Below are 25436 nucleotides of genomic sequence, written 5' to 3'. Positions count from 1 at the left end.
CAGGCCGGTAGTGGGTCGGCCTACGCGGTCAACAGGTTCGAGTGTAGGGGTCCCGGCGGGGACGGTGGACGTGCAATGGTGGTGTGTGGTACTTGCGTGGCTGGGCTCGGGCCTGGTTGGGCCGGGGGAGAGCGGCCCTTCATGTGGCCTGTCCAACAATAGGTAATCCCAGGTACCCCAAACCAAGTGGTGGTCCCTCTACCAAATTGACGGGCTTGGTAAGTGCCAGCCCTAAATTACCTATTAACTCATGAACTCATCTTAATGTTAGAGGCCAATAAAATTTAGCTCCCCTGTTGGTAAATACTGGTTGCACAGTGCTCTCTTAGTTGATAGTCCCCCAGTACATAATGTGTTGTCTGCCTAAATTTCTGTATAGGTTGAGAACCATGTCACATGGGTTGCATGGGATGGTGTTGTTAGTCACCTATAACTAAGTCAATATAAGTTGTCTGATCAAAATTGATCAGGTTTAATGTAATCCAAGTTGTGAGTAACTTACATGCCATTTTTTCTAACCCCCTAATGATTCTGTTCTATTTTTCTTTCTTCCCCTACATGTAATTGTATGTCCAATTTGATGCTAATTTTCAACTGTACCACTAATATGGGTAATTATGTTAGCATCTGTAAATAGGCAAAGGATCAAATGTCCTGAAGATGAACTCTTAACTAATGGAAGTTCGAAACGTCGTCGACAAAATACACAAATGTCACTAATATATCAGTATTTATGTGTGCATATGTGTAGTTTATGAATAGTCTGTATATAATTCATACCAATCAGACTGCCTTTTGTTTTGCCTACAAAATTTATGTTGTATGTCTCTCCCTGGTGGAGTTTGTTGAGTCAGGCACCGGCTGGTGTCCCACTTACATCTTTTAACAAAAAAAAATTTTTGATACAAATTTCTTATTAAATGTAATTAAACTGTCCGGCTGGACATCAATATAGAACTATTCAGTCTATTTTGTATTGAATTCACTTAGTTACTTTAGGCACCATTGTCTCTGTGAAAAAAATGTGCAAATTTAGTGGCCATTTCTATGGGAATGTGCTGTCTATAAATGACACTGTGCTACCACATAATGCTTTATTACATTAAAAAAAATCACTCACCTCATGTATTGTAGGTAGGTGGGTTGCACAAGTTTGTTGTTCTAAAAAGTGGGTCATGATTCTAAAATGTTTGAGAAGCACTTTGTTTGTGGATTCCTTAAATAGAATTCCGGAGAACAAGTTGAAGAATCTACATTTAACTCCGCACGTAAAGAAGGTCCCTATGCACAAGGCAGTCTACACTCTTGATTTGTGATTTACTAATCTAATGATGGTAACCATACTGTCTATTGACACTATTATGTTGCAGAGTTAATCCTGCATCATTTACAAGGAATTTCAGTCCTCCTATGATAAGGGAAGATTGTTCATTGGAAATAGCTGAAAATGTGCTTGCCAAAGCTATGAATCAGGCTGTGGATTCTTGTGCCCTGCAGAAGTTGAGGATTTGTACCAGACAATTGTTATCTGCAAAGTGGTATACTAATGCGCTAAGGGAAGTAAAGCGGGAATGTAATGCTCTTGAGCAGTGATTACAGTACTCTAATGAGAGCCATAGTTAGCAAATAGAAGTTTACTGTAACCGGATTACCAGATTATTTTAGTTCACCCATGGTGGCAGTGCTGCATTTATTTAATTTCCACCTAATCATTGTGCTGTTATTTCTTCCATTAAATTATTTTGACAGTAATGTGCTTCCTGAGTTGCAAGTAATGTGCTTCCTACGTTGTTAATATTAAACCTGATACACAAGTTGTTGTTGAATGTTTTCAGATGTGTGTGTTGGCTCGTGTTTATCAGCTCATCCGAAGGCCAGAGGTTTCATATGTAAAGCTTGTGTCACATCATGGACTCCTTGTTCTAGTGTGTTACTGCACATTGTGATGTTATTCACCTCTTCTCTGGTTCAAGCCTCACCTGCTTATCTGCCTCTTCCTTTTAGTTGTAGATTCGGTCGCCATGGCGTCCCGTGCGGGCCCCCGGGCTGCAGGAACCGACGGCAGTGACTACCAGCACCGGGAGCGAGTGGCGTCTCACTATCAGATGAGGTAAGATGTGTGGTCCAAAGGCACTTGTCACATCTTGCCTCCAAGGCACAAGACGGGGGTACACACAGGTACATGGGCGTCCACCCACCTGCCTAGAAGTTGGGCACCACAGAAATATGCTGAACTCGTCCTGGTGTAAGACACCGGGACACGTTCAGTAGCGCCTGTATGTTGTCTGCTTTCAATTCCCAGCAGCAACGTACAGGCATCGAGGAAGCTTTGTTTTCACTTCCAGCTGGTCCGAAGTTAAGGGGCAATCAGGCCTACTTTTGTTTGAATATCCTGACTGGAGGCGGCCTGCAACCTCACACTTAAATGTAAATGCTACGAAGGGGAAACAGAGGCACCCAGCTTGTTAACTCTTCACAGTTACTTGAGAGGCTTGCTTTTGCCTTTGTTCAGTCCCTGTATTTAAGAGATGTATGCACTGTAAGAATGTCAGATGTGTGGGTCTGTCCCAGTATGTACACAAATAACAATTTCAGTAGCACTATTTTATTTCTTTTATAGTGCTACGCAACCCAATGCAGGGTGTTTGAACTCTTTACATGATTACAACAAGGAGGGGTTGCTGGACTGTTCCTATGCGTGACTAAGGGAAAAATTATTATCTGGCGTGACCAAAGGTGTAAGTGTAACACCCTAGGGCATCCATTTTGTTGGATGGATTTGCCTCACACACCCAGAAAGGGTGTCATGCTTCATCATCGGCGGTTGCTCCTCGTCGGGGAGGCGGTGCAATCCCCGACGGGCTCACCTCAAAGAGGGGCTCTTTGGCGGAGATCTTTTTCCAACAGCCTTATGGTGAGGTGTGGGTGTGTGGGCAGGGTGGTATGTGATAGTGAATAGGGATATTAAAATGAAGCTAAGAGTACCGGAATGAACTTTATTCTGGGGGTCCCCTGGCTGCAAATAAAAACAGGGTGCTAGCTCACTAGGAGTCAACGAGTAAGGTCAGGTGAACCTAGGTGGGGCTAGTGGTGAAGGCGGTCGACATGTTTCTCGCAGTGGGCAATAGTTACCCGCGATTCATCAGGACCTATAAAAAGGTGATTTACAACATGCTGGTGTCATGTGTGGGTTGTTGTGTGTATTACCTCTGTGGGGGTTGTCCTATGCCTAACAGTCAAGAACTACCAGCCACCAGAGGGGTCGGCGGGATAAGGCATCAAGGATGTGTCCATGGGTCAACACTCCAGTCTCTTGTGCCTTAGCTGCATGACCTACCCTTCTCCGCCGAGCTCGAGTAGACTCTTTACATAACATACACATTATACATTAATAATAAATCATGTACATGTGTAAATCGATGTACAAGATGAGTTACATGAGACAGGATTACAAGGTGTAGGAGTCGCATGTTCTTCAAATCTCCCTGTGCTATATTACAAGGATTACAATGAATGAACTGCAGGAAACAAAAGGATGTCTGTTAAAAGCAGTAATCCACTTTATTATCTACAAAAAATAAAAAATGGACACCTGCATGTTAATTAATGTGCTTTAAACATATACTACTGTGATTCAAATCTGGGACTTCACAAAACACAGATCTCTCCAAAAAATGTGTTAAACTCCAGAGTTATCTCACCATTACTATTCCCTGAGATTTACTGGGCACCTTCACAGCAGATGCCTTAACCCGTTCTAAGATTTTAAAATGTAAACTGTGCAACCAATTAAGCATAAAAGATATAATGCCATGCTTCTCCTTGGGGCCAATTTCTTTGTGGCAGGGCTTAAAAAAATAAATGTATTAGTTGAGGCCCGGATTTTGCATCGGGTTTGCGCCACTTTTTTGGCACCACCCCGGCGCCAAATCTCATTTGTTAAATCTCATAATGCGCTTAAACGTACTCATGATTAGGGCTCCCTGTTTTCCGTTTTTACGGATTTTTACAGATAAATACAGACAGAAAACAATGTGTATTCTGTCAGCATTTATTTTAAAAGGTGGATAAATACAGAAAATGTGCTTTTTTTCCCCAATGACTCTTCGTGCTGTCCTTCATGAATTTAGCCCAACAGCTAAGCAGATGGACAGCATGGGAAATTAAAACTTGGGATGACATTTCTTTAAATAACTGCATTTGTCAACATAAATTTGTGGTATAATGATACTATTTGCCAGTGGATGTACTGTTATGTAATATTTGGCAACTTAAATAGCTAAAATATGACAGACATCAAAGAATGAGTGCGTGTCTATCATTTAAATAAATATGGAAATTTACAGTTTTACAACTACATTTATATGCAAAACACAAAATAAATATGGATAAATACAGATAAAAGGGGTAAAAATTAAATATGGATAAATACAGACGGAAATAATAAAAAAAAAATACCGCAAAACCTGGAGACCTACTCATGATATACCGGATAATCATATGCGGGAGGACTTATTATCTGATGTCACTTCTTGTGATGTCACATCCAGTCCAGCGAGGTCACTTCCTGTGATATCACAAGCAACGTCACGCGTCGTGAAATCAGGCGCTGTGATGGCACTCGTCATGATTTCACTTGCATACTGCCTAACCTGTAAATTAACTTCTCAGCAATGGCGTCTTTCAACTAGTGCGATCTCTGTGGGATCTCCCTTTGTGTGTGTGTGTAGGTACTGGGGTCTCCAATCCCGTAAGGGGTAGCTTGGCGCGAGCAGTTAGGCACCCGAAAGCTTAGGTGTAAAGTGACCATACAGCGCACACACCCACTGAGACAGCAAACGCACACAATGACTGACTCCACACCAGTAAGTTTGAGTAAAAATCAAATAGCTTTTATCTAGATCAGAATCAGGGTAATCAATAATCACGGTATCTCTATTTCACCAAAGCATTTCATCCAGGGAGTAAAGGGAGCAGTTCAATAATCCATGTAGCATATCGCAATAACCCTTTCCTTAAAGAAATAACGTTTCTTTACTCAGCAATAAACATTTCATTGAGGGTTTAAAGGCATTCTGGAAACACGGCATTAGGCAGGAATATAAAACATTCCCTTAAAGATAAGGCAACATCACATTTCATTTAGCAGTAATGAACCATTCAACAGGCCGGGGTAAGATTTCATGAAAACCCAGGCAACCTCTCCTTAGGTCAGCGTGAACCTTTTCATAAGTCAGGTATAAACATTTCCTTAATCCGGAGTAAAATTTTGTGAGGCAACCACAAACATTCCTTGAAGCAGGGTCTAGCAGTCGTCTGTAGCAAACTATTTCCCCCAACCAGGGGTTACCTTTTCTTAACTGATCCCCCCCCAAAGGTGTCTGTGGGGCTCTGGCCCAGTTCCAGGGTCAATCGGGGCCAACGGGGCCCACTAGGTCTTCCCCCAGGGAAGGGGCGAACTCGGGGCCTCCTTCGGCCTTCCGCCCTCCTCCCCGGGGATTTACCTTGACCTTCGGGCCTCCTCGGCCCCTTGCGTCGGTTTCTGGTGAAGGGGGTGGGCTCGTGCTCTTCTCAGAGCCCTCCGGTGTGGTGAGCTGGCCAGGGGAGGCCCGCGCTGCTAAGGCGCTCTTCCCGGGCCTCCCTCCGGCCCAGGGTAGTTCCGGCCCTCGCTCTGGCCCGGGGCCAATCCGGTCGTGTCCCCAGGAGGCGGGGGAGCCGGCCGCCAATTGCAGCGCAGCTGGCTAGGGGCGCGGCCGCAGGAACCAATAGCGGCCAGTGACACGGCCGGGTGCCCCTGTCACGTGGAGCGGGTACGGGCGCCTCACTGGGCCTTGCGCGGCCTACCTCAGCAATGTGGCGGTCCTCTCCTGGCTCCGAGGGGTGCCGGAACGAAATCAATGGGAGCGGAGGTGGCCACAATCCTGCGCGGAGCCGCGGCGGTGATGAGGGCCTCAGCGGGGCCCAGCGGCGGCGCGAGGCAGCGCCAGTCCTCTCCCGGCCCAGGGAGTGGGTCAGCCATGCTAATAGGCACTCCGAGGCACCCGGGCTGCAGCGGTGAGTGGGGGGGGGTGCAGCGCCACGTGGTCCCGGCGCCTAGAGAGGCACAGCGCTTCGGCCGGCGACAGGGATGACAGCGCTGGGTAGAGATAGCGCTTGGGGGGGCAATCAGGGTCGGAAACGCCAGCAAGACAGCAGTCCCAGTAGTTCAGGGCTAGTGCTAAGGATGAGCGCTTCACAGGTAGTATTACAAAGTTACCCCTACAGGGGGGGGGGGGGGGGACTCTGCACAGCAGGTTAGACGAACGAAACGTCTGATTCAATCTTCCATAAAGTTAAATGAGTTCATTGATACCGTTATCAAGTCTTATTTTATTGATCAGCTCATTGTTTTCATGGCTAAGTTCAATCAATTGATAATATCATAATTGTTGTCCTCATGGTTTCAATTTCACCAATAAACGATCATCGCAGTTTAAATCATTCCCAATGCATTTCGGGCGCTGACATGGCCCTTCATCAGGGGATTACTCTACAAGAAAGAAAGTGTGTGTAAGTAACTGGGCTGTTACTCAGTCGCAATCATAAAAAATGACAAGGTCTAGTGAATCCTGCTTTTAATGGATGTGACAATATCATGCTTTAAAGTGAAGAGTGAATAATGAGGTAAATTCGGTGCCGAGAGACAATACTAGCGAGTGAGCCAAAATCAGATTTGTGATCGAGTAGTGAATGCTCTCCAAATAAATAAATAGACGATGTTAATAGGAAACAGTGCTCGTGACAGTGCATGCTGGAGGTAAATGGTGCCATGCGTGCTTAGGTTAATCTGTGCAAATAGCGTTGCATGTCTAAGGACCAAACTAGTGGGGAAACAGAGGTTCACTCACGTGAACGCCGGGTCAATCGGCTTAAAGCCTGGGGAAACAAAAAACGAACACCTATCGTTAAATTCCAATCGCGTTGTCTCTACAATCGCCATTAACGCGTCCTCGTGCGAGGATACTCACTGTGATAAGGTGAAGAATGGCTAGGTATCCGCGTGGATGTTAGTGCTCCCGCAAGTGATCCGCGTTGTATCTAAAGGTTATCGAGTGAGTGATGTGCATAGTCAACTCTGGACAGAGAAGATGGACTCAAAGTTAGTCGCCATCTTGGAGTGGTGAAATCGGCGAGAAACGCTATAACTGTCACTGAATAGTGTAACTGAATCCATGCATGGTTATTAGGACACAATGTGATGATCTGATACAAACATGATAATGATGTGATTTGGACAAATAAAAATAGAAAATTAATACGCTTCACAGGTAGCCCAATTCACTTCAGTTTTAGGCTGGTTAACAGTTCAGGCAAGGCAGGACAGCAAAGGGGGTAGGCAGGACAGCACAGGGGCCCATGTGAAGACAGAGGGGCGAAGAAGTGACACAGCCCAGTACCTGGTTGATCCCCAGTAGTCCTGGTTAGCTCAGGTGGGTTTCTTCTTGGCGCTTGGTGGTTCTGGCGCCCTTGGTAGATATTTTCTTGAAGGGGGGGGGGTTGAGTTGGTGGCTGATGGCAGGATAGTCTCAGCAGGCCACTGCAGGTGGTCCCTGGGTTTCCCTCCCGTCGGGGTAGATCAGTGGGCTAGAGCAGAGTTCCTCACACAGCTTGGAAGGCAGCACCTAAGTCTTGTCACTCCCAGTGGTATAGGTCCCCCTCTAGGCCCTACCGCCGCAGTCTCCTGCGTAGGTTCCCCCAGGTCAGTGATGCCCCAACTGACTAAAAACTTTCCCTCCTTTCCTTATATATGCCCAGGTCAGGTGACCACACTCTAAAGCAAAAAGCAGACTCCTCCCCTGTTCTGGAAGGTTCCAGGAGCTTCCCTACTCTAGCTATGGGAGAAAAAGGCGGGCTGGTGTTGCAACAATGTTTAAGGGTCCCAGCCAGCTCCTAGCAACTAGGGTGCTACTAAAAACACCACTCTGCAGTAGCAGGGGCCTGTGGCAGCCATGTTGGAAGAAGAGAGCACCTGCACCTTAGCATTGATTAGCAATGAGAAGGCGCTCGGAGACCTAAGGCCAACGAAAAAGAGGGTGGAAAAAATGAGGCAAGGGCGAAAAAAACAGGGAAAGACCACCCAAGGGCTGACAGGTCTAACAGTGTGTTTGTCATGCACGGAGAAGAAACCCTGCCATCCTACCGGTAAAGCCCCCCGAGAGGCAAGTGGTACTCTGTGTGTACTTGTAACTTGTCTTTCATTGACTTAGGCAAAGCCTGTCTGACGTCTGTTGCTGATAACATCATTTGGGTATGATTGCTTGTATGACTGCCTCTTCTAAGCTGCCCCTGAAAGGTTAGTAGCACGGTCACACACCTGCACGGAGGCCACAGTTTCCAGCCAGTACTGGCTTTTTACCAATGAACGCAGAGAATGTAAGGTTGATCAGATGAGGTACGGAGTAAAGAGGAGGTCTCGGATGGAGAGTGCTCCTACCTCCAGTGCGGAGTCCTCCTAGAAGGCCTCTGGGACCTTTCCCTACGTGAGGTGGCATGCTTCATCACCGGGCCTGCTCCTCACTCCGAACATAAAGTGTGTACTGTATGGGTGGGTGCCAGGAGAGGGCTGTAGTGGCACGAGCGATTCTCTGCCAGCCCCACGCACCTCAGCCTACCAGCTCAGACAACTGCCTCGTGTAGATCTAGGAACCATAATCTGCATTTCTGTCCGAGGAGCTGCAGAGACCGTCTGATAGTAAACTTGCCCCATGTAGACTCAGGGTGGCTTACTGTTGCCTTCCTGTGGCAGCTGGAGCTGCGTGTTGAGCGCGTTATTGTCGGTGTATGAACCAGTCGTCTGCCTAATCTAACCCTTTACTGGCTCTGTGGCATGTCATCGGCACAAGAAGGGGCTCCCTGGCCCCCTTCACCTCATCACACTAGGTAACCTGCTAGGTGTAGGAGGTAAAAGTATGTGTTATAAAAGGCGAAACTACAAATCCCAGAAGGCCGTATGCTGGAGCAGCTGCATGTGTGCTACGCGACAGGGGGCAACTAGCCATCATAAGGGGTCATCTCTGAACGACAGTATACATGGAGCAGTGTCTGTTACATGCCTGAGCATTACCATTGGCAGGCTGCTGGGGTGTGCACTAGTAGTTTGCATGCCAGGATCCCCAGAAAAGGTCAGTAGGGCCGGGTAATTATCAGTCATACAACAGATTAGCCCTTCAAAGCTGGAAGGGCTAGTTCAGATCTAGGTTCCTATCTGACCAGCAACTTATTTTGTGTTAGTGCTGGGCGCAGTCATTCAAATGCCAAGATCACAGCGGAAAAGCTGGTGAGGGAAATGGTCAGATGTCTGTCTTAAACCTGAAAGGGCGATAGAGCAGGGGTAGAGTCTGTGTTTGGTGCTCTCTTGCGCACGCTCTGTAAATCCCCTCCTGTGTCTGGCGCCCTCTTGCCTCACCCTCTGTACAGTGCTCACTGTCTGGCGCTCTCTTGTCTCACCCTCTGTACATCCCTCACTGTGTCTGACTGTTGGACAGGCCACGTGTAAGGCTGGCTCCCTCCCCGCACGACCAGGCCCGAGCCCCGCTCCTCAGGTGTTACACGCAACAACAACCCGTTTTCCGTCTCCTATAGGGCCCCTGCCCCTGAACATCTCCACATCGTGGGCCCGATTCCCTACCGGCCCTCTCGCCCGGCCTGGGCGCCATCTTGGACACGGCACCACGAGGCCGCGTGGCCTCCGATCAACCCTAACCCGGGGCCTGGCCAGGCCCCGACATCCCGGCACCACCATCCACCCAGGAGGTGAGCGGACTACTTGGCAGGTCAATGGGAGAAAGAGGTGTCGATGGCTCTCCCCCGCCAGGTGCCGATCGCCCCCAGCTCCCCCAGGCGCTGGCTCCACCCCCCTGCTGGGTGTCTGGACTCCCTCATCCCGGACCTCCGGACCTCCCGACCTCCCGATGCGAGGGTCCGGACATCAAAGGGCGCCAGACCTATAACTGGCGCAGCTCCAGAGCAGGAAGGCAGTTGTATCCTGGAGTCGAGAGACGCAGTGAAGAACTCATCCTTGACGGACTACTGGCGCTGCCGTAGCCCTGCCTTGCGAACTACCGACCTGCCTGCTGGCGCTGCCGCGGCTCTCTGCACCCATCTTCATCGGGAGCTGCTGGCTCCGCCGCGGACCGTCGCTACCTTCAACCATCCTGGGACCTGCTGGCTCCGCCGCGGCCCGATCATCTAGAACGCCGAGCTCGAGGATTGTGAGCTAATTCATCTACCACCATATCCCCCAGAGTGGTAACGAGACTGTCCCGCTACCCCCTTACCCAACCAAGAGACTAGAATAGAGGGGACCCCGGAGTCCAGACCTCCTTGTACCACCTCACCGTACTTAAAGAATTGCCTATAAAGTAACGTTGAACCGTATCCTTGTGTGGTGTACGTCAGTGGGGGGGGAAGTTATTTGTCTGTACGATTGCTGGAGACGGATCTCCCCGGAGACCTCTCCCCTTATCCTCGGCCGACCCTCCCGGTCCGTCTAACACTGACGCTCTCTTGTCTCACCCTCTGTACATCCCTCACTGTGTCTGGCGCTCTCTTGCCTCACCCTCTGTACAGTGCTCACTGTCTGGCGCTCTCTTGTCTCATCCACTCTACATCCCTCACTGTGTCTGGCGCTCTCTTGTCTCATCCACTCTACATCCCTCACTGTGTCTGGCGCTCTCTTGCCTCGCCCTCTGTACATCCCTCACTGTGTCTGGCGCTCTCTTGCCTCGCCCTCTGTACATCCCTCACTGTGTCTGGCGCTCTCTTGCCTCACCCTCTGTACATCCCTCACTGTGTCTGGCGCTCTCTTGCCTCACCCTCTGTACATCCCTCACTGTGTCTGGCGCTCTCTTGTCTCATCCACTCTACATCCCTCACTGTGTCTGGCGCTCTCTTGCCTCGCCCTCTGTACATCCCTCACTGTGTCTGGCGCTCTCTTGCCTCACCCTCTGTACATCCCTCACTGTGTCTGGCGCTCTCTTGCCTCACCCTCTGTACATCCCTCAGTGTGTCTGGCGCTCTCTTGCCTCATCCTCTGTACATCCCTCACTGTCTGGTGCTCTCTTGCCTCCCCCTCTGTACATGCCTCTCTGTGTCTGGCGCTCTCTTGCCTCACCCTCTGTACATCCCTCACTATGTCTGGCACTCTCTTGCCTCACCCTCTGTACATCCCTCACTGTGTCTGGCGCTCTCTTGCCTCGCCCTCTGTACATCCTTCACTGTGTCTGGCACTCTCCTGCCTCGCCCTCTGTACATCCTTCACTGTGTCTGGCGCTCTCCTGCCTCACCCTCTGTACAGTGCTCACTGTGTCTGGCGCTCTCTTGCCTCACCTTCTGTACACCCCTCACTGTGTCTGGCGTTCTCTTGCCTCACTCTCTGTACATCCCTCACTGTGTCCAGCGCTCTCTTGCCTCACCCTCTGTACATTCCTCACTGTGTCTGGCGCTCTCTTGCCTCACCCTCTGTACATCCCTCACTGTCTGGTGCTCTCTTGCCTCCCCCTCTGTACATCCCTCACTGTGTCAGGCGCTCTCTTGCCTCACCCTCTGTACATCCCTCACTGTGTCTGGCGCTCTCTTGCCTCGCCCTCTGTACATCCCTCACTGTCTGGCGCTCTCTTGTCTCACCCTCTGTACATCCTCCCTGTGTCTGGCGCTCTCTTGCCTCACCCTCTGTACATCCCTCTGTGTCTGGCGCTCTTGTCTCACCCTCTGTACATCCCTCTCTGTGTCTTGCGCTCTCTTGCCTCACCCTCTGTACATCCCTCAATGTGTCTGGCGCTCTCTTGCCTCACCCTCTGTACATCCCTCACTGTGTCTGGCGCTCTCTTGCCCCACCCTCTGTACATCCCTCACTGTGTCTGGCGCTCTCTTGCCTCACCCTCTGTACATCCCTCACTGTGTCTGGTGCTCTCCTGCCTCACCCTCTGTACAGTGCTCACTGTGTCTGGTGCTCTCTTGCCTCACCCTCTGTACATCCTTCTCTGTGTCTGGCGCTCTCTTGCTTCACCCTCTGTACATCCCTCAGTGTGTCTGGCGCTCTCTTGCCTCATCCTCTGTACATCCCTCACTGTCACTGGCGCTCTCTTGCCTCGCCCTTTGTACATCCCTCACTGTGTCTGGCGCTCTCTTGCCTCACCCTCTGTACATCCCTCACTGTGTCTGGCACTCTTGCCTCACCCTCTGTACATCCCTCACTGTGTCTGGCGCTCTCTTGCCTCGCCCTCTGTACATCCTTCACTGTGTCTGGCACTCTCTTGCCTCGCCCTCTGTACATCCCTCACTGTGTCTGGCGCTCTCTTGCCTCGCCCTCTCTACATCCCTCACTGTGTCTGGCACTCTCTTGCCTCACCCTCCGTACATCCCTCACTGTGTCTGGCGCTCTCTTGCCTCGCCCTCTGTACATCCTTCACTGTGTCTGGCACTCTCCTGCCTCGCCCTCTGTACATCCCTCACTGTGTCTGGCGTTCTCTTGCCTCACCCTCTGTAAATCCCTCCCTGTATCTAGCGCTGTTAGAAAGGCGACCCCGGGGGAGGCAGAAGATGTCTGACTGACCACCCCTAGGTCCACCACTCCGTCGAGAAGTAGCCGAGCGTTATCGAGAGGCCTCCTGTGAGAGGGCCCTCTCCTAGGATCGTACAGCAGAGTAACCACAACACTACAAACAGACACCACACCAGAGGTTAAGTTCTTAGGCTTTATCAAGAATAAAGGTTGCTGGGTCTCAGCGGTATATACAGGCAGATCGAGGGATCTGTAGAGTCTTGTAAAAGGGACAGGGTAGCGGGACAGTCTTGGTAGGGATACAGGAAGGGATACCCTGCGCACAGCTCTCAATCCTCGAGCCGGGGGTTCCTAGAGGTCGAGCCGCGGCAGCGCCAGCAGGCTCTCAAGATGGGTCAGCCGCGGCAGCGCCAGCAGGCTCTCAAGATGGTTCAGCTGCGGCAGCGCCAGCAGGCTCTCAAGATGGTGCAGCAAAGGTGGGCCGCGGCAGCGCCAGCAGGCTCTCAAGATGGGTCAGCAAAGGTGGGCCGCGGCAGCGCCAGCAGGCTCTCAGGGTCTCTTCAGGTTACAGGCAAGGAGTTCTTCTGGTGTCGGCCGTGACAGCGTCAGCAGGGCTTCCAGTCCAGGATACAACTGACGTCCTAATCCAGGGCTGGCCCAGATATAGGACTGGAGTCCTTTGATGTCCGGACCCTCGCGCCTGGGGGTCAGAGGGGCCGGGATGATAGTATCCAGACACCCAGCAGGGGGTGGAGCCAGCGCCCAGGGAGGCCGGAGGGCGATCGAAACCAGGCGTCCGGGGACGGCTGGAGGGCCATCGAAACACCCCTTTCTCCGGGATCTGTCGAGTGGCCACTCGACCACCTGGGTGGATCTTGGTGCCTCGATGTCTGGGCTTCGCTGGGGCCTGGCCCGGGGCCGAGGCCACGTGGTCGTGACGTGGTGGGCCCAAGATGGAGTCGGGTGCGGCCTCGTGCTTAGGTCGTGAGGGGCCCACGATGGAGCCAGGTCGGCAGTGGGGGTCCGGGATGGTGGCCGGACCAGCCATGTTGGGGCGTGCAGTGTCGGGCAAAAGGGCTGCCCGATGCTGGGTGGAGGGCCGATGTCGTCCTGGGCCCGCCATGCGGGAGGGGTAGGACCACGCCATGAGGCCGGGTCCAACACGCGTCCCCCCCCCCCCCCCCCCCCCCCCGCCCCCAGCTGAAGGCAGGGGAGAGTCACCCATCTTCTTGGGGATTCTCCTCGCCGAGGCGGAAGAATCGGGACAGGCCGTCAGCATTGGCGTGGTCGTTGCCGGGGCGATGCTCCACAGTGAAGTCCATCCCTTGCAGGGAGATGGACCATCGCAACAGTTTCGGGTTTTCTCCCCGCATCTGCATCAACCACCGCAGGGGTCGGTGGTCTGTCTGGACCCGGAAGTGGGTGCCGAAGAGGTAGGGTCGGAGCTTCTTTAGTGCCCTCACAACGGCGAAGGCTTCCCTCTCGATGGTGCTCCAGCGCTGTTCTCTGGCCAGCCGCCGCCGGCTGATGAAGGCAACGGGAAGGTCGATTCCCTCAGGGTTCACTTGTGAGAGGACCGCCCCAATGCCGTGTTCCGAGGCGTCGGTTTGGACCACAAACTCTCGGCTGTAGTCGGGGGGCCTGGAGCACAGGGGCGGTGCAAATGGCAGTCTTTAGAGCCTCGAAGGCTGTTTGGCATTCTGGGGTCCAGCGCACCTTTTGGGGTAGCCTCTTGGAGGTCAGTTCTGTGAGGGGCCCCACAATGCTTCCATAGTCTTTTATGAAGCGCCGATAGTATCCAGTGAGCCCCAGGAAGGCTCGGACGGCGGTCTGGGTGACGGGGGGCTCCCAAGCCCGGATGGCGTCAATCTTTGGCTGGAGGGGAGCCACCAGGCCGCTCCCCACTTGGTGTCCCAGATACGTCACGGACCCTTGGCCGATCTGGCACTTGCTGGCCTTTATTGTTAGTCCGACCTGTCGGAGGGCTGACAGGACCTCCCGGAGGTGGGTCAGGTGCTCACCCCAGTGGCGGCTGTACACCGCAATGTCGTCGAGATAGGCGGCACTGAATTCTTCGAGTCCGGCCAGTACCCGGTTCACGAGTCTCTGGAAGGTGGCTGGGGCGTTTTTCATGCCAAAGGGCATCACTTTGAAGTGGTAGTGGCCATCAGGGGTCGAGAAGGCTGATCGCTCTTGTGCTCTAGGTGTGAGGCCGATCTGCTAATACCCCGCCGTGAGGTCGAAGATGCTGAGATATTTGGCGGCCCCCAGGCGATCGATCAGTTCATCCGCCCGTGGGATGGGATGGGCGTCGGTCCGGGTGACTGCATTCAGCCCCCGGTAGTCAACACAGAACCGGAGCTCCGGGGGTGCGTCAGGGACGGTGGCTTTGGGGACCAGGACAACCGGGCTGGCCCAGGGACTGTCGGAGGGTTCGACTACCCCCAGAGCTAGCATCTTGGCCACTTCGGATTGAATGCTTTGCCGAACTCGGTCGGGCACTCGGAAAGCTCGGTGTCTTACAGGCGGGTTGTCTCCGGTGTCCACATCGTGGACACACCACCGGGTGACTCCAGGGGTGAGGGAGAACAGGTCTGCAAATTGCCCCAGCAGCCCCCGGCAGTCTTGGTGCTGTTCTGGGGTCAGGGTAGAGGAGAGCATGACCCCCTCGACAGAGCCGTCTTTCTCGGTGAGGCTCATGAGATCTGGTACGGGTTCGGAGTCGTCTTCAGCTCCGTCATCGGTCGCTAGCAGCAGACTCAGTTCCGTGCGGGCGAAGTGTGGCTTGAGCCGGTTAGCGTGCTGAGCCCGGAGGTGGTTCCGGGGGGATTCCAGGTCCACCAGGTAAGTGACGGGGCTCGTGCGCTCCACCACTTTAAAGGGCCCCGTCCATTTGTCCTGGAGGGCGCAAGGTTCAACTGGGAACATGACCCAGACTTGCTGGCCTGGCTCGAATTCAATGGATGAGGCGTTCTGGTCATACCAGCGTTTCATCTCCTCCTGACTGGCCTCGAGGTTGGCCTCTGCAAGTTCCCGGAACTTCCGAGTCTGGTTGCGGAGTGTCAGGAGGTACTGGTAGACATCTGGTGGGGCACCTCGGACAGCCGTCTCCCAGCCTTCTTTGACCAGGCTGAGGGGGCATCGGACCGGGTGCCCATACAATAGTTCGAAGGGGCTGAACCCCAGGGACTTCTGGGGTACCTCTCGATACGCAAACAGGAGGCAGGGCAGCAGGACGTCCCATCTGCGTCGTAGGGGCTCGTCTAAGCCTTTGATCATTCCCTTCAGTGTCCGGTTAAACCGTTCTACAAGTCCATTTCCTTGGGGGTGATACGGGGTGGTGAACTTATATGTGACCCCGCACTGTTGCCACAGGGATCGCATATGTTTGGAGATAAAGTTTGTACCCCGATCACTCACGACTTCCCGGGGGAAGCCGACCCTGGAGAAGATCCCCATCAGTGCTCGGCCTACTACTGGGGCCGTGATGGTCCGGAGGGGGATGGCCTCAGGATATCGGGTGTCATGGTCCACCAGGACGAGGATGAAGCGGTGCCCTTGAGAGGTGCGGGGGTCCAAGGGTCCCACAATGTCGATCCCCACTCTCTCGAAGGGGGTGGTGACCACAGGAAAGGGCTGGCGTGGGGCCTTGACTATTCCCCCGCTCTTCCCGCTGGCTTGACACGTCGGACAGGATCGGCAGTGGTTGTGCACATCGTTGCGCATCTTTGGCCAGTAGAAATGGGTCACCAGGCGGCTGTAAGTTTTATCCTGCCCTAGGTGCCCGGCGAGGGGCACGTCGTGTGCCAAGTTCAAGAGGAAGTCTCTGAAACGGAGGGGAACGACCAGTACTCGGCTGGTCCCTAGTTCGGCAACTTTCTGCTCGCTGTAGAGAAGGTCGTGGTCCCAATAGACCCAGTGGGACCCCAAGGGACCTCCAGCGGCTTGAGTGGCAGCTTGTTGTCGGATTCCCTCGAGGGAGGGACATGTTTTCTGTTCCTGCCGGAATTGTTCACGGGTGGGGCCACCTTCTTGGCGCCATTGAGCTAGTTCTGGAAGGTGGCCGAGCTCGGTGAGGTCTTTATGGTTGGGCCCCTGGGGGCCAGGTTCAGGGTCGGCGTCCTCGGGGACGGCGGCGGTGGTGGTGCGGGCCACTCTGGTTCCTCGGTTGGAGCATCCTCTGGTGGGGCGAAGGCTCGGGCGGACATGGAGCGGGTGGTCGCACAGACCCACTCTGGAAGGCCTAGCATCCCCAGATGCTCTCTCCGCTCGACGCTGGCCCAGGGGGAACTTTCCAGGTCGTTCCCGAGGAGGCAGTCCACGGGGGCATCGTCCCGGACGGTCACCTTCAGCATACCCGACACCCCTCCCCATTCGAAGGGGATGTGGGCCATCTGGCACAAACTCTCGGAGTTGTCCGCCGTCCGCACCGGGCACATGATATTGGGGAGAACTTGCTCTGGGGTCACCAAGTGGCGTCGGACCGCTGTTACGCTGGCTCCAGTGTCTCGGAGGGCTTCGGCCCGGCGGCCGTTGATGGTGACCCATTGGCGATATTTCTGGGTGTTGCCTGGAATTGGGTCTCGGGGGACCATGTCTCGATCACCCAGGCATGCCAAGATCATAGCGGCGGGCTCCCACTCGGCCTGCTAGTGGTCGTTGTCGTCGTCCTCGCCTCTTTCTTCCCCCAGGGCGGCGGCCGCGATCTGACGGTTGGTAGGACCGGTGGTGCCGGGTCGCTGGTTCATCGGGCAGAGGGGGTCATTCGCGTAGTGACCCTGTCGCTGGCATCTGTGGCACGTCCCATTCGGGCGGGGCCCGGGTCGGGCATGGGGAACCCCCCTTCGGCCCAGGGCTGGTGAAGTGGAGGTAGGGGAGGACCCCGTGGGGGTGTCTCGTCCCCTGCTCTGGCCTCCTCCGCCGCCCCGTGGTCGGTGGATCCCCGGCCGTAGTCTCCCATCGGACTCCGGGGGACTCGGGTGCTCACCCATCTATCCGCCTCGACAGCGAGTTTTCGGGGCTCAGTTAGTTTGCTGTCGAGGAGGTGCTGCCGGAGTTTGATGAAGCAGTTGTTGGACAAATGTTCCCATATAAAGAGGTCGACCAACTGCTGACCTTGTTGCCTTTGATCCACCCCTCGAAGGCTCTGCTGTAAAAGTTCACGTATTCCACCCAAGTGGTACCGGGTATTTTTTTACAGTCTCGGAATCGCTGCCGGTACATCTCGGGGGTGAGTCCATAGCGAGTGAGGAGAGCGGTTTTCATGTGCTCGTACGAGGTCATCTCGGCGTCGGGGAGCTCTAGCAGGGCGTCTCTCCCCTCATTGACGAACTTCCCCCACAGGCCGGCGCCCCAGTCCTTGAGGGGTACTCGATGGGCGGTCATGGCGACCTCGTAGGCTTTGAACCACTGTTGGATGTCGTCGTTCTTGTAATATTCCTTGACGACATCCTTGGGTATGTGCACCTTTGTGTCCAAGGGCGGGGGCGAGGTCTTGCCCCCGGAGGCGTTGTCATCATTCGTTTTGGCTTTGAGTTCTAGTTCTTTTAGGCCGCGCTCATGCTCGAGCATGAGTCTCTTTTCATCGAGGTCTTTGTCTTCTCTTCTCTTCTAGGTCTCCTTCTAGCCGTCGTTGCTCGAGTGCGATTTTCCTTTCCTCCAGCTGTAGTTCTCCATCCAACCGGAGTCGGGCGAGCTCCAACTCGTGGAGCCGGTTCCTCTCTTGCTCTCGGGCGTCTTCGTGGGGGCTCGTGTCTGGATTGGCGGGACTCTCCCCCGCTGGGGTCGTGTCGGTCTCCGGGCGTCCGCTCGGGCCCGGGTTGTCTTCATTCCAGGGTGGAGTGTCATTGGTGTCCACCCATGCTTGTAGGGCTGATTTAAAGTCTTCCTTGGTGCTTAGCCCAGTGGTAGCGATGCCCAGATCTTTGCAGAATTGTTTTAATTCTTTGTGACTGTAATCTTCCATTTTCTCTTTCTGGAATTCCGTAGTCGGTCTTGTCTCTTGCGTAGTCATGGTCGTGGTGTGTTTTTCTCGGTAGTGAGTGAATCACCCTCTGTACGATCTGCGTCGGCTCGGATCCCGTCGCTTGCCACCAATGTTAGAAAGGCGACCCCGGGGGAGGCAGAAGATGTCTGACTGACCACCCCTAGGTCCACCCCTCCGTCGAGAAGTAGCCGAGCGTTATCGAGAGGCCTCCTGGGAGAGGGCCCTCTCCTAGGATCGTACAGCAGAGTAACCACAACACTACAAACGGACACCACACCAGAGGTTAAGTTCTTAGGCTTTATCAAGAATAAAGGTTGCTGGGTCTCAGCGGTATATACAGGCAGATCGAGGGATCTGTAGAGTCTCGTAAAAAGGACAGGGTAGCGGGACAGTCTCGGTAGGGATACAGGAAGGGATACCCTGCGCACAGCTCTCAATCCTCGAGCCGGGGGTTCCTAGAGGTCGCGCCGCGGCAGCGCCAGCAGGCTCTCAAGATGGGTCAGCCGCGGCAGCGCCAGCAGGCTCTCAAGATGGTTCAGCCGCGGCAGCGCCAGCAGGCCCTCAAGATGGTTCAGCCGCGGCAGCGCCAGCAGGCTCTCAAGATGGTTCAGCCGCGGCAGCGCCAGCAGGCTCTCAAGATGGTGCAGCAAAGGTGGGCCGCGGCGGCGCCAGCAGGCTCTCAAGATGGGTCAGCAAAGGTGGGCCGCGGCAGCCAGCAGGCTCTCAGGGTCTCTTCAGGTTACAGGCAAGGAGTTCTTCTGGTGTCGGCCGTGACAGCGTCAGCAGGGCTTCCGGTCCAGGATACAACTGACGTCCTAATCCAGGGCTGGCCCAGATATAGGACTGGAGTCCTTTGATGTCCGGACCCTCGCGCCTGGGGGTCAGAGGGGCCGGGATGATGGTGTCCAGACACCCAGCAGGGGGGTGGAGCCAGCGCCCAGGGAGGCCGGAGGGCGATCGAAACCAGGCGTCCGGGGACGGCTGGAGGGCCATCGAAACACCCCTTTCTCCGGGATCTGTCGAGTGGCCACTCGACCACCTGGGTGGATCTTGGTGCCTCGATGTCTGGGCTTCGCTGGGGCCTGGCCCGGGGCCGAGGCCACGTGGTCGTGACGTGGTGGGCCCAAGATGGAGTCGGGCGCGGCCTCGTGCTTAGGTCGTGAGGGGCCCACGATGGAGCCAGGTCGGCAGTGGGGGTCCGGGATGGTGGCCGGACCAGCCATGTTGGGGCGTGCAGTGTCGGGCAAAAGGGCTGCCCGATGCTGGGTGGAGGGCCAATGTCGTCCTGGGCCCGCCATGCGGGAGGGGTAGGACCACGCCATGAGGCCGGGTCCAACAAGCGCTCTCTCGCCTCCTCCACTGTACATCCCTCACTGTGTCTGCTGCTCTCTTGCCTCGCCCTCTGTACATCCCTCACTGTGTCTGGCACTCTCTTGCCTCGCCCTCTGTACATCCCTCACTGTGTCTGGCACTCTCTTGCCTCGCCCTCTGTACATCCCTCACTGTGTCTGGCACTCTCTTGCCTCGCCCTCTGTACATCCCTCACTGTGTCTGGCACTCTCTTGCCTCACCCTCTGTACATCCTTCACCGTGTCTGGCGCTCTCCTGCCTCACCCTCTGTACAGTGCTCACTGTGTCTGGCGTTCTCTTGCCTCGCCCTCTGTACATCCCTCACTGTGTCTGGTGCTCTCTTGTCTCACCCTCTGTACATCCCTCACTGTGTCTGGCGCTCTCTTGCCTCACCCTCTGTACATCCCTCACTGTGTCTGGTGCTCTCTTGTCTCACCCTCTGTACATCCCTCACTGTGTCTGGCGCTCTCTTGCCTCACCCTCTGTACATCCCTCACTGTGTCTGGCGCTCTCTTGCCTCACCCTCTGTACATTCCTCACTGTGTCTGGCGCTCTCTTGCCTCACCCCACTTTACATCTCTCACTGTGTCTGGCGCTCTCTTGCCTCGCCCTCTGTACATCCCTCACTGTGTCGGACGCTCTCTTGTCTCACCCTCTGCACATCCCTCACTGTGTCTGGCGCTCTCTTGCCTCACCCTCTGTACATCCCTCACTGTGTCTGGCGCTCTCTAGTCTCATCCTCTGTACATTCCTCACTGTGTCTGGTGCTCTCTTGCCTCACCCTCTGTACATTCCTCACTGTGTCTGGCGCTCTCTTGCCTCACTCTCTGTACATCCCTCACTGTGTCTGGCGCTCTCTTGCCTCACCCTCATACATCCCTCACTGTGACTGGTGCTCTCTTGCCTCACCCTCTGTAAATCCCTCCCTGTGTCTAGCGCTCTCTCGCCTCCTCCACTGTACATCCCTCACTGTGTCTGGTGCTCTCTTGCCTCGCCCTCTGCACATCCCTCCCTGTGTCTGGCACTCTCTTGCCTCACCCTCTGTACATCCCTCCCTGTGTCTGGCGCTCTCTTGCCTCGCCCTCTGTACATCCTTCACTGTGTCTGGCACTCTCCTGCCTCGCCCACAGTACATCCTTCACTGTGTCTGGCGCTCTCTTGCCTCACCCTCTGTACACCCCTCACTGTGTCTGGTGCTCTCTTGTCTCACCCTCTGTACATCCCTCACTGTCTGGCGCTCTCTTGTCTCATCCTCTGTACATCCCTCACTGTGTCTGGCGCTCTCTTGCCTCGCCCTCTCTACATCCCTCACTGTGTCTGATGCTCTCGTGCCTCACCCTCTGTACATCCCTCGCTGTGTCTGGCGTTCTCTTCCCTCACCCTCTGTACATTCCTCACTGTGTCGGGCGCTCTTGCCTCACCCTACTGTACATCCCTCACTGTGTCTGGCACTCTCTTGCCTCACCCTCTGTAAATCCCTCCCTGTATCTAGCGCTCTCTCGCCTCCTCCACTGTACATCCCTCACTGTGTCTGGTGCTCTCTTGCCTCGCCCTCTGTACATCCCTCACTGTGTCTGGCACTCTCTTGCCTCGCCCTCTGTACATCCTTCACTGTGTCTGACGCTCTCTTGCCTCGCCCTCTGTACATCCCTCACTGTGTCTGGCACTCTCTTGCCTTGCCCTCTGTATATCCCTCACTGTGTCTGGCACTCTCTTGCCTCACCCTCTGTACATCCTTCACCTTGTCTGGCGCTCTCCTGCCTCACCCTCTGTACAGTGCTCACTGTGTCTGGCGCTCTCTTGCCTCACCCTCTGTACACCCCTCACTGTTTCTGGCGTTCTCTTGCCTCACCCTCTGTACATCCCTCACTGTGTCCAGCGCTCTCTTGCCTCACCCTCTGTACATCCCTCACTGTGTCTGGCGCTCTCTTGCCTCACCCTCTGTACATCCCTCACTGTGTCTGGTGCTCTCTTGTCTCACCCTCTGTACATCCCTCCCTGTGTCTGGCGCTCTCTTGCCTCACCCTCTGTACATCCCTCCCTGTGTCTGGCGCTCTCTTGCCTCACCCTCTGTACATCCCTCACTGAGTCTGGCTCTCTCTTGCCTCACCCTCTGTACATCCCTCACTGTGTCTGGCGCTCTCTTGCCTCACCCTCTGTACATTCCTCACTGTCTGGCGCTCTCTTGCCTCACCCCACTTTACATCTCTCACTGTGTCTGGCGCTCTCTTGCCTCATCCTCTGTACATCTCTCACTGTGTCTGGCGCTCTCTTGCCTCGCCCTCTGTACATCCCTCACTGTGTCTGACGCTCTCTTGTCTCACCCTCTGCACATCCCTCACTGTGTCTGGCGCTCTCTTGCCTCACCCTCTGTACATCCCTCACTGTGTCTGGCGCTCTCTAGTCTCATCCTCTGTACATTCCTCACTGTGTCTGGTGCTCTCTTGCCTCGCCCTCTGTACATCCCTCACTGTGACTGGTGCTCTCTTGCCTCACCCTCTGTCCATCCCTCACTGTGTCTGGCGCTCTCTTGCCTCGCCCTCTGTACATCCCTCACTGTGTCTGGCGCTCTCTTGCCTCACCCTCGTACATCCCTCACTGTGTCTGGTGCTCTCTTGCCTCACCCTCATACATCCCTCACTGTGACTGGTGCTCTCTTGCCTCACCCTCTGTCCATCCCTCACTGTGTCTGGCGCTCTCTTGCCTCACCCTCTGTAAATCCCTCCCTGTGTCTAGCGCTCTCTCGCCTCCTCCACTGTCCATCCCTCACTGTGTCTGGCACTCTCTTGCCTTGCCCTCTGTACATCCCTCACTGTGTCTGGCGCTCTCTTGCCTCACCCTCATACATCCCTCACTCTGACTGGTGCTCTCTTGCCTCACCCTCTGTAAATCCCTCCCTGTGTCTAGCGCTCTCTCGCCTCCTCCACTGTACATCCCTCACTGTGTCTGGTGCTCTCTTGCCTCGCCCTCTGCACATCCCTCACTGTGTCTGGCGCTCTCTTGTCTCACCCTCTGTACATCCCTCACTGTGTCTGGCGCTCTCTAGTCTCATCCTCTGTACATTCCTCACTGTGTCTGGCGCTCTCTTGCCTCACCCTCTGTACATCCCTCACTGTGTCTGGCGCTCTCTTGCCTCACCCCACTTTACATCTCTCACTGTGTCTGGCGCTCTCTTGCCTCGCCCTCTGCACATCCCTCACTGTGTCTGGCGCTCTCTTGTCTCACCCTCTGCACATCCCTCACTGTGTCTGGCGCTCTCTAGTCTCATCCTCTGTGCAGCGCTCACTGTGTCTGGTGCTCTCTTGCCTCACCCTCTGTACATTCCTCACTGTTTCTGGCGCTCTCTTGCCTCACCCTCTGTACATTCCTCACTGTTTCTGGCGCTCTCTTGCCTCACCCTCTGTACATTCCTCACTGTTTCTGGCGCTCTCTTGCCTCACCCTCTGTACATCCCTCACTGTGTCTGGCGCTCTCTTGTCTCACCCTCTGCACATCCCTCACTGTGTCTGGCGCTCTCTAGTCTCATCCTCTGTGCAGCGCTCACTGTGTCTGGTGCTCTCTTGTCTCACCCTCTGTCCATCCTTCACTGTGTCTGGCGCTCTCTTGCCTCGCCCTCTGTACATCCCTCACTGTGACTGGTGCTCTCTTGCCTCACCCTCTGTCCATCCCTCACTGTGTCTGGCGCTCTCTTGCCTCGCCCTCTGTACATCCCTCACTGTGTCTGGCGCTCTCTTGCCTCACCCTCGTACATCCCTCACTGTGTCTGGTGCTCTCTTGCCTCACCCTCATACATCCCTCACTGTGACTGGTGCTCTCTTGCCTCACCCTCTGTCCATCCCTCACTGTGTCTGGCGCTCTCTTGCCTTGCCGTCTGTACATCCCTCACTGTGTCTGGCGCTCTCTTGCCTCACCCTCTGTACATCCCTCACTGTGTCTGGCGCTCTCTTGCCTCGCCCTCTGTATATCCCTCACTGTTTCTGGCACTCTCTTGCCTCACCCTCTGTAAATCCCTCGCTGTGTCTGGCACTCTCTTGCCTCACCCTCATACATCCCTCCCTGTGTCTGGCGTTCTCTTGCCTCACCCTATCTACATCCCTCACTGTGTCTGGCGCTCTCTTGCCTCACCCTCTGTCCATCCCTCACTGTGTCTGGCGCTCTCTTTTGCCCTCTTTGCATCCCTCACTGTGTCTGGCGCTCTCTTGTGCCCTCTGTGCATCCCTCACTGTGTCTGGTGCTCTCTTGTCTCGCCCTCTGTACAGCGCTCACTGTGTCTGGCACTCTCTTGCCTCACCCTCATACATCCCTCCCTGTGTCTGGCGTTCTCTTGCCTCACCCTATCTACATCCCTCACTGTGTCTGGCACTCTCTTGCCTCCTCCTCTGTACATCCCTCACTGTGTCTGGCGCTCTCTTGCCTCGCCCTCTGTATATCCCTCACTATGTCTGGCACTCTCTTGCCTCACCCTCTGTACATCCCTCGCTGTGTCTGGCACTCTCTTGCCTCACCCTCATACATCCCTCCCTGTGTCTGGCGTTCTCTTGCCTCACCCTATCTACATACCTCACTGTGTCTGGCGCTCTCTCGCCTCGCCCTCTGTACATACCTCACTGTGTCTGGCGTTCTCTTGCCTCGCCCTCTGTACATCCCTCACTGTGTCTGGCGCTCTCTCGCCTCGCCCTCTGTACATCCCTCACTGTGTCTGGCGCTCTCTCGCCTCGCCCTCTGTACATACCTCACTGTGTCTGGCGTTCTCTTGCCTCACCCTCTGTACACCCCTCACTGTGACTGGCGCTCTCTTGCCTCGCCCTCTGTACATCCCTCACTGTGTCTGGCGCTCTCTTGCCTCGCCCTCTGTACATCCCTCACTGTGTCTGGCGCTCTCTTGCCTCGCCCTCTGTACATACCTCACTGTGTCTGGCGTTCTCTTGCCTCGCCCTCTGTACATACCTCACTGTGTCTGGCGTTCTCTTGCCTCGCCCTCTGTACATCCCTCACTGTGTCTGGCGCTCTCTTGCCTCGCCCTCTGTACATTCCTCACTGTGTCTGGCGCTCTCTTGCCTCACCCTCTGTACATCCCTCACTGTGTCTGGCGCTCTCTCGCCTCCCCCTCTGTACATTCCTCACTGTGTCTGGCGCTCTCTCGCCTCCCCCTCTGTACATTCCTCACTGTGTCTGGCGTTCTCTTGCCTCGCCCTCTGTACATCCCTCACTGTGTCTGGCGCTCTCTCGCCTCCCCCTCTGTACATTCCTCACTGTGTCTGGCGCTCTCTTGCCCCGCCCTCAGTGCACCCCTCACTGTGTCTGGCGCTCTAGTGGGTGGGACTTGGTCTGTGCTACGTGTCGCTTACATACGTACATCCTTCTGGTTCACTAGCTTTAGACCTACCTCTGTGGGCCTTGGTCCACGCTGTGTTCGTTGTTGATGTCCATTCTTTTGCCTTCAAATATTTGCAGGATGACTGGCTGCAGGTTCTAGTCCATGGGAGCTCACACACCCGCTCTTTCCCACACTAGATCTCACCCCTCGGTCTGGGCTACTTCTAGTTGAACATTACACTC

The 25436-nt window shown here is 54.8% G+C and overlaps 1 protein-coding gene across 2 annotated transcripts in view; it reads left to right on the top strand.

Annotated features, from left to right (window-relative positions):
• The window catches only part of JAGN1 (jagunal vesicle mediated transporter 1), a 123429-nt gene that overhangs the window by 86078 nt on the left and 11915 nt on the right, over positions 1-25436 (top strand). The window contains exon 2 of one of the 2 annotated variants that reach the window (XR_013601155.1): positions 2005-2110. Coding sequence is in view for 1 of the 2 variants with exons in the window: in XM_078661844.1 (XP_078517970.1) it covers positions 2022-2110 (89 nt within the window). In the remaining variant the exon portion in view is untranslated. Of the gene's footprint in view, positions 1-2002; positions 2111-25436 lie in introns of both variants that reach the window. The other variant, XM_078661844.1, reaches the window with a different exon arrangement.

Source organism: Lissotriton helveticus, chromosome 9 (assembly GCF_964261635.1).
Source record: "Lissotriton helveticus chromosome 9, aLisHel1.1, whole genome shotgun sequence".
NCBI lineage: Eukaryota > Metazoa > Chordata > Amphibia > Caudata > Salamandridae > Lissotriton > Lissotriton helveticus.
The sequence above is the reverse complement of the archived record's forward strand: the minus strand, read 5'-3'. Positions and strand labels throughout refer to the sequence as shown.